The 9,960-nt window shown below is 44.0% G+C and overlaps 1 protein-coding gene across 1 annotated transcript in view; it reads right to left on the reverse strand.

The window, feature by feature from the left end:
- The window catches only part of LOC106809990 (band 7 protein AAEL010189-like), a 13,701-nt gene extending 12,891 nt beyond the window's left edge, over positions 1-810 (reverse strand). The window contains exon 1 of the mRNA XM_014813242.1: positions 768-810. Coding sequence (XP_014668728.1) covers positions 768-810 — 43 coding nt within the window. The remainder of the gene's footprint in view (positions 1-767) is intronic.
- Positions 811-9,960: the final 9,150 nt, after the last annotated feature.

Consider the following 9,960-nt stretch of genomic DNA (forward strand, 5'->3'; position numbering starts at 1 on the left):
TTTTACAAACGATGAAGCGATGAAGCGGCGTAGGTGTGCGGCGGCCTTAACATCGGCTCATCGGCTCATCGGCTCATCGGCTCATCGGTTCAAAATCAAACATGTTTGATTTGGAACGATCACCCGATAAAAATAAAATCGTCTACAAATGAACGCGCACACCTACATCGCTTCATCGCTTCATCGCTTCATCGTTTGTAAAAATCGGCTGGTGTGCGGCGGCCTTTAGGACCAGGAAAATAAACCGTGGCTTGCGACTTTATGCGAGCAAATAAATCGTTAGAATGAATTGATCTGTTGCAAACGTATAGGTGTTTAGTGTGTGCGCGCGTGTGCCTGTGCGTGTGCGTTTGTGTAACATTTGTATGTTTTCAACATCAGAAATAGAAATATCGCCATAGAAAACCATTAGATCGCAGCTTGACATGCAAGCTTTGCTGGAATGGCAAATTTACCGAAAACTCATTTTGATGCCGAAACTCACATGCATTCACTGCTCTGTGTGTGAGCGCGTGTGTATGAGTATGTGTGAGTATGTGTGTGTGTGTGTATGTGTGCGTGTGTGCGCGTGCGTGTGCGTGTTCGTGCGTGCGTGTGTTCGTACGTGCGTGCGTGAGCTTGCATGTGTGTGCTCGTATACGATCGTATAACTCTTCTCTGATGATGAAAAACAGTCCGAAAACTACTGAGATTTCTCTTTCAATTCCGCGGAATAATCTATACGCGAATTGTACGCCAGCTATAGAAATCCCGAACTATAGACGGACCCTTCCGACTCAACCAGTCCTTCACGACGGTCCTGTGTCTCATGCTGTCTGAACGAGAGCACAAGCTACGACGTGTCGGGTCAGTCTATACCTAAAACTGCCAGAGTTAATTTATATTTCGCGTGAACATGAGATAAAAGTTAACACCGAACGAATGAGCGCAAAAGTGAACATTCGCACAGTGTGAAACAATCATGTTACCGAGACAATCATGTTACGTAGACAATCATGTTACCGAGACAATCATGTTCGCTGCGAAAAGAGCTAAATGCGTGTGGACACTATCAGAAGTAGATTAATAGGGAATTCTGATACTATGAATATTGTATGTTCAGCTACCGTACACAGACTCGTTACAAAGGCCAACACGTCTACTGTTCTATTATCACGAGCCATATATGAATGTATATTTGAACACTCTGGAGACACTGGCCATTATTTGCATAGTTACCATATAGGCTCGGCGCAGTGACAAACATTCACTATTTTGAAAATTACCGTAAAGGTTCTGCGAATGTGGTTAGAACCGATATCGACATTATTCTGTCAGCGTAATATATTCCTCAAAATTTCTATCGTACACAAGTCTTGCAGTACGCGTCAATGTAAAATCGTGACAATGTACTCGTAATATTATATCAAGAGCTAATAAAACCAGTTATATTAGGAATACTAGGTATTGTTAGGTCTTGATTATTTATATGTATAATACCTGTGATATTATATTCTTTTGACAATATATTTATGACAGTATATACATGTGACAATATATACCTGTGACAATATATACCTGTGACAATATATACCTGTGACAATATATACCTGTGACAATATATACCCGTGACAATATACTTGGTACAATATATACTCGTAACAATTTATTTATAACAATATATTTGTTACAATATATTTGCGACAATATATACTCGTGACAATATACTTGGGACAATATATACTCGTGACAATGTACCTGGGCCAATATATACTCGTGACAATATATTTATAACAATATATTTGTGACAATATAATATACTCGCGACAGTTACTTGTGTGATTGGCAGCTCAGTAGAGTACCTGTGATAATACCAGCTTCGTATATGTCGTGTATTTGCCACGCAACAATTCTCATTATCACAAACCTGACTTATAAATATATGCTGCACATTACACCCAATACCACTCTGTGAGACTTGTACAAATAACACACGCGGTCATCGTAAGCTTAAACTACACACGAGACGCAAAGCATGGAAAATGCGACTCGGCCATTTTGCAATCTTCTCGGCTTACAATCAACGGCAGTGAAGAACGCAAAGACTGCAATTCGCTTGCACGTCAAGACGTCGGGAGCTTCGTTCAACAACCGCGTGTTAAGATCCACTCGAATAACGTAGAAATATGAAGCCCACGCTTGCCAAGCTGAGCACACACGATTTCGCATTGATAATTTGCATGCGTTTCTAGCCGGCAGCAGATTTCTGTGTGCTTTAGCAGCACCGTTAATTATCCTTACATGTTCCATCGCCGTACAGGCAAATTCAGGCGAAAACCTCGATTAATGCGAGGCTGTACCCTTATTAAGAGGAAACGTATGCTTCCTCACGTATGTGATAATCAGATAAGGGGAACTGACATCATATAAATTATTCCTCACATTGTGTTACGCACTGTCTGGATGGATGAGTAATGCTAGACAGACAGACAACAGTGGTTACTGTCGTGCCGACGACGAATTAGTGGAAACGACAGGAAAAGAAACAGAGGAAAGGATGCGGGAGATGGAGAGGGAAAGAATACAAATGTATGAAAGGGAAGGATAGGGCAAAAAGAAGGGGAAGAGTAAAGGAAAAGAAGGAAGTGGAGCGAAGATGGCAGAGCAATATATAAGGGAAATGTGGAAGATAGAGAGAGATGGAGACAGACAGACAGACGGATGGACGGGCGGACGGACAAATATGATGATGTAGGAGAGCACAGTAAGCACCCACCCGCAGCATCCAATTCCCTCACTTGTCGCTGCAATAGAGAAAATATATTAATTCGCAAACACCTCTACAAAAATGGAATGAAGCCATACCTCGCTGCATGGCGGCGAGTAACCACAGATGTTGGCACTACAAAAAATTAATCATCGTGTACATACGATTCCGATTCTTTATTTCTGGCAATTGAAGCGTCCCCTCTTGACATATTTTAGCCAGGTATTTGTTGTTGTGCTTTGCTGTTCTGTATTTGTTGTTGTTGTCATCGACATCGTCGTCGTTATCATCGCTGACGTTGTCGTCGCTGTCGTCGTCGACGTCGTCGTCGTCGTCGTCGTCGTCGTCGTCGCCGTCGTCGTCGCCGTCGTCGTCGTCGTCGCCGTCGCCGTCGTCGTCGTCGTCGCCGTCGCCGTCGTCGTCGTCGTCGCCGTCGTCGTTGTTGTTTTGTTGTTGTTGTTGTTATTGTCGTTGTTGTTGTTGTTGTTGTTGTTGTTGTTGTTGTTGTTGTACGTTATTTTGCGGGGTTAGAGTTACGGTGCTTCCCTGAGCATTACGAGTGACAGATATCGCATAAAGCTGACCATTAAGAGGGTTATCGCACCACTCTTTCTACAAGTGGCATACAGAACTGATATTCCCAAGCTATTTACGGATATAAATCTCGGTGATATCAACGAGGATGTCGATCAAATATCAACCGTTACGTTGTTAACTAGAGAAATTGTAGCATACTAGATATTTTAGGCTATGTTTAGTAGAAGCGCGCAGTGAGACGATTTTATCAGCTTTTACCGGAAACAGAAAACAGAAAAACTACAACTTATAATCGATATGAGCTAATCAGTCGATGTATCGCCGAGCTAGACGCCTAGTTGAATCGTTCCTAATCAACCTCACTCAATCACTGGATTGCGTGCGGCAAAATCGGACTCGCAAAACTCTGCCATAATCGTGTTACTCTTGCTACAAAAGCTGCCTTAGGAATATTAATTAAAAAACCTCATCGTAATTAAGGCTCCACTGCATGCCTCCGGCACTACTAATATAATTAAGTCTTCCCCTTTCATACGATCACTTCACATTTAGAACTATTTTACTGCATGCATTCATTACAGGAATGCTAAGACTCACAGACGCCGTGAGTAGTACACGCAGAAGTACCCTAGCGCTGACATCATCGCTCATTGATTGCCAGGGATCGATCGATTGATACAGTGCTCTCGCTACTCACTGGATCACCAGAAATCGGGAATACCCACGAATCCCGCATAATTAGCGAGGATATAAACACTCGCGCTCAAGATGCGAGTAATTACGCATTTAGCACCCAACTAATTATCGATGACATGAATGAAGCTGCCCGTGCCACGAGAGGCGCCACCTGGTGGAGAAAAGAACGATTGACCACAACGCGAACGATAGCATATTTGATGACTGTATCTACATCAGAACACTCATACGCCACTGCGCTCATCAGCTGTGCTCAACGCACTGCTGTATCACGCATTTATAATGCCCTATAAAAACATAATCAACATCGTCATTTCAAAATCAAAGTGAAAAATCATTTCAAAATCATCATAATCATCAAAATCATTTCAAAATCATCAATATAATTTCAGAAAAATCAAAATAATAAAAATCATTCAAAATCATTTCAAAATAAAAATCATAATTTGTCATTATTCACCCCTGATCGTATCTATAGATTGACGTAAAGCCGTTCTGCTCAGAGGCTGGTGCCTGCAAGGAAGCCATGGTAGAGCCTAACCCAAATAACCTGTATAGTAACGGATTCTCTAGACTTCTGGTCTTCTCGAAGCATCACTCCGGGTGGCCACGAACGGAGATCCTCCGTCTATCCACACATGCAGCTGTGCTCTATTTTGCTGCGTCCACACCGTAACGACGTTTTCTTCACGTATATGATCCCGGCAGCTGAAACGCCTCTAACGTAACCTCGCATGCCTTGACCCGCTGGCGTGGTTGCTCCGGGTTAAGTAACTTAACCTCGTAGCGGCTGCTAATTCTTCATTGACAACGTTAAATACCCACTAAGTTGTGCCTCGTAACGATGTGTGTATCCTGCTCATTGGTTTACTAATGATAGGCCAGAGACGCGACCAGCCCGCTGTCGTGTTACGGCGAGCCTACGTGAACGCATGCTGCCGTCAAACCGCCCCGTCATACACATCATTACAGCTTCGTTAATGATTTCCCATCGAAACATGTAGAATCACTATACCGCCATCTTCGTCCGAGAGGGGGCGGGGGTATCCAACTCGATGTCATCTGCATTTATTCGGAGAATTATCGTACAATCTAGCATCGACGTTAGAAAAGACGAATGCATTTCAACACACGCACATACTGAAGCCCATTCGTGGAATCGTCGCTCCCGTCAAAAAGCTCCTGCGGTATCTATATTTAATAATATACGCAATAAGGTGCGTAATGCTTCTCCTTATCCTTCCCAGACGGTCACCAGCCTCACCCCTTCCTCATTCTCATTCTCCTTCGCTTCCTCCTCTTTCTCTTCCCCCTCCTCCTCCACCACCCCTTCTCCTCCTCCTCCTCCTCCTCCTTCTCCTTCTTCTCCCTTCCCCTCCTTCTCCTCCTCCACCTCCATCTCCACCGCCACCGCCCCTCCTCCTCCACCTCCTCCGCCTCTATACTCTCGGTACACATCGGGCAAAGGGATGAATTTTATACCAATAGGCCTACGGCTGTATATTTACTCCGCCGCCGCTATCGCAGACAAAATCATTACCGATCGTCGTACAGCGCGCGCTCGCATATAGCATGCAGGCGCGTATATATCCGAGATTGTCGCACGCGGCTTACCGGACGTGTACTCAAACACACTCGTACTGGTCCTGTCGTTGACTCTCGCCACCTCCTGCTCAGCCTCGTCACCGTACACTCGTCGCAGCTCTACCTTCTCGTCGGCCATAACGCTGAACAAGAACCAGCGCGCACTCCTCTACTTCGCTATGCACGGACCGCGGGCGGATTCGAGTGTGCAGCAGCTAGCTTTAAAGGCAGTCCTTTTAGCAGCTTGCAGATAGACACGTTTGAGCGCAGAAGAGAGAGAAAGGGGATAGAGAAGGGGGAGAGAGCCGAGGGGACCCGCGAGTGATAGATGGGAACTTAGACAACGGTGGTGAATTTAAAGACAAGGGGTTTCCGAATCGTCCTTGCCAAACATAACAATAATAACAGAACAATATGCACGTCGCATACTCTCGGGCTTACCATATAGACTAACAATAACTGTATAGTTAGATATTCTTAGTCTATGGTCATGTTATTTTTGGTAGCTGCAAGTGACCGGTAAACAGAAATGCGTCTTGTATTTGGAGCCGCCGTGAATCTACTTAATTGGTGCACCATGACGAATTTGCATATAAATGATGCAAATTTACAGATTCGCCCACCACCTAATAAAATGAGTACTGCTTGGAATTTATGCAAAACAAATTTATGGTTCGTATGCTTCCAAACTACGCGTTTGTATTTCTAATTCCCTCGAACACGACGCTTAGGTAAAGAAACTGGTGGCTTTCTTATGGACAGAAAAATTCTGCTTCCGAGAAGAATTTGAATTCAAGCACGATAGAAGTGATGATACAACTATAGAAAACTCAAAGCAACCCTTTACTAACGATTTTACATACATACACTCCAATATTGGAAGACTGGAAATGAAATAAACACAGCAAGAAAGAGTGCCGTCGATAGCCGCAATAACCACGTGGCGACTTGTAACGCAATTTGGCTTAAGATTTGTCACGATGTCTTAAAACGGTTATTGCAAGATTTTTGCTCATAAAAACGAAATGAAGCTGAATATAGTCTCACCTGACAGTGGAAATATCACTGATTACACCAACATTAAAAATACTAAGATTTTATGCAGTTATAGCATAGAAAAATGGATTTCACCACATCGTAACAGCAATAAATTGTATCGTATGCCGATAATGCCTAATGGCAGAATTGGTAAACTTGTATTTGTGTCGGTGATGAATTGAAAACAAGTGCATTCCTGTACTATGTCTATGGCAGATAAGCGGTGGCGCCACAAGCTAATCCATACTTTCTGTTAGTTTAAGATGACAGAAAACAAGTTTGCAAAAACGATTAGTTCGAAACTGGCAGTTTTCGGTGAATACGAATGTTCTAAGACATTTTATTGTTACTCTAGACAATTGATGTTACTCAAGCAATAACGGTAGGTGTCATGAAAGTGGTGAAAACACTGTAAAACTTTCGCAATGGTTACTTTAAGAGGATACGCAACAGTAGCCTTCCGCTAATTGTTCACCAATGTTGTGCTCTTTCGTCTCTAGAAATAGCATTCATTTGATTTTTTTTTCGGTAATATTTTGCAATAGAGTGCACTAATTTGCATTATCCAAGGTAGATGCCTCTTGGACGTCTAGAAAGCACGAGAAATGAGATTGGTCTTGTAATGTAATTGTGCGATTCCGTCAAGCGGCGTAGCCATGGTGTCCGGTCCGCCGTTTTCGTGTTCGAAACGGGATCCGACTACATGCTAGAAATACTCGAAAACAATCTGCAAAAGTTTGGAGTGAAGATTGGACTTTGAATCTGTGGTCATTCAGCATGAATAACGTGATGTCGCGTATGCGCCGAAACTATCTATGTATTTTTAACCAATTTCTGTTCGATACTTATTTAGGCCTTATGGACGCCATCTACTGTTGCACAACGCCGTAATCCGCATAAAAAAATCAGGAGTCGGTTTCCATGGCAACATTAGTCAAAGCAACAGGAGCGTGCAACAGGAAACGAACGCCCTCTATATTGGCTAAACTGGAATTATCTGACACCACGAACGGCGGCGTATTTCTTACGCTAAATCACTTCTTACTGGTCCGTTAATAGACGCAGGAGCAATATCTCCCAACTTTAATTCTCATCTGCGTGAAATACGGCTGCAGGCACGTACGTGCCAATTGCTTCGGAACCGACATTGCGTTGTTTTATGAGCGACCAGCTGAGCTAATACGCTCTGCTAAAAGTCGATTACCGTCAGTCACTATACCGCACGCAGGCGAGAGAGGGCAATTGAATACATACATCACGAGCAAATAAGATATATCGCATACTGATCGACACAATATAACTGGTGCGATGATACATCGCCACTGCCTGCTGAATAATGTGCTATTAGGCCATTAATACACAACGTGCCCCCCTTCCGCACCCTTAACATACAGACAGTTTGCAGACGCATTATTTACATAGGTTTGTTAATATTAGCACACATGTACGCGCGGGATGCACATCATTGCAATCAGTGCAACAGAAAGACGCCGATTGTTCAACTGAAACAGAAATCTATCGCAAACGGAAATTCGAGTCGGTATGTCAGCCGCGGAACGACGCGGACAAGATACTTGTAGTGAGGAACGGGAAGATTTATTTCTGCTACCGCCAGGTTCTCCCGCGTAACTCATGTTTGTCTTTCTTTACATACTTTTATTTATATACTTTATTTTTTTTCTGCTTTGTACATACAGCCATAGAGTCAGTTGTGCGTTTACTACTTGGATTTATGATCCGCCGGATATTAACCCGTCATCAAAAAGAAACTGTAACTCTAATTTCCTACCTTACTTTTTCTTCGAGGAAGAAAGGTGAGAAAGAGAGAGAGAGGGGGTGTGAATGAGTGAGAGAGAAAGAGATAGAAAGGGGGAGAAAACGAGAGCGAGAGAAAAAGAGCGAGCGAGAGAGAAAGAGCAAGAGTGAGAAAGAGAGAGGGGAGGGTGAGAGTGAGTGAGAGAAAAAGAAAGAGAAAGAGAGAGAGCGAAAGAGAGAGAGAGAGAGAGAGAGAGAGAGACCCAGAAGAGAAGAGAGAGAGAGAAGAGATCAGACGGAGAGAGAGAGAAGCGCGAGAGAAGAGAGAGATGAGGAAGAGAGAGGAGAGAGAGAGAAGAGAGAAGAAGGGAGAGAGAGAGACGAGAAGAGGGAGAGAGAGAAGAGAGAGAGGAGAGAGAGAGCGAGAGAGAGAGAAGGACGGACATGGCAACACAATGTACAGAGAACAGGAGGTTAAATGGATTCGCTAGTGACAGCCACTAATCGTTATATACACTGTTAGTAAAGAGAACATTGCGTTTGGAACACGCACCACTAACGCCATATTGTGAGATGCGCTGCAACCTGTCTTAAATACAAAAGATCATTGCTGTAAGCAAGTTTAAAATCGTAGATGGACTGAAGGATAGGTAACTTATGTGAGAGGATGTACCTGACTAGGTTAGGGTAGGAATTAGGACTAGGATTGAGGTTAGGGTTAGGGCAGGGATTAAAGCACGAATAATTTCGCATCCAAGTCGCCATCCTACGATTTAAAAACTCGCGGTTGTGGTAAGGCGAAGGTCTAATACACCGAATGCTAGCCCGTGACGCTTCATATTCGAAGATAGAACTACTTTCTTCTTGGTACACGATGAAGAGACAGAGATCAGTCTAGAGCGTGGAGAGCGCTATTAAAAACGAAAAGGCAACACAGCCTACTAGGCAGTCTGAAGACCCGGCTTCCGTTTCATATCGACAGACGGATTACAGCTAAAGTTGAAGTAGCACACTAGTAACGCTTAAGTCTGATAGATGGATCCATGTATTCTGACGCTTCCCGTAACGAACATGTCGCATGCTTTAATCTGCTCGTTTCCTATAAGGCTCCTGACTGTGCAACTAGCAGTAACGGCTAAGGATGACTCCGAGTAGTTGGAATGACGGTTTGTAAGACGTCCTTCTCCAGGGAGGCAATGTTAGCAAGGAGGTAGAAAAATCGAAATGGTTCCCACAGCGTGTGGCCATTCACTTGCCTAAAGATCTCGAAGGGTTTGGCGAGAAGACGTGGCTACAGTGAATACTTGAATACTATGCTGATATTATGTACACGCTATGGCAACCTCTGTTTGACGATACCCCGAGTACAATGACACATGTAGGAGACACGCGGCGTGTGGTGTTGCGCGTGCGTGTCGTGCGTGTCGTGCGTGTGTGCCGCGTGCGGTACGGCGTGTGCGTTGCGTGTGTGTGTGTGTATGTGTTGTGTGCTGTGCGTGTGTGTGGTCGTGTGTGTTGTGTTTGTGTGTATGTGTGTGTGTGTGAGTGTGTGTGTGGGGGGCGCGGGTAATGTGTTGGCGTGTGCGTGTGGGTGCGTGCGTGTA

The sequence above is a fragment of the Priapulus caudatus genome, unplaced genomic scaffold (genome assembly GCF_000485595.1).
Source record: "Priapulus caudatus unplaced genomic scaffold, Priapulus_caudatus-5.0.1 Scaffold402, whole genome shotgun sequence".
In the NCBI taxonomy this organism is placed as follows: domain Eukaryota; kingdom Metazoa; phylum Priapulida; class Priapulimorpha; order Priapulimorphida; family Priapulidae; genus Priapulus; species Priapulus caudatus.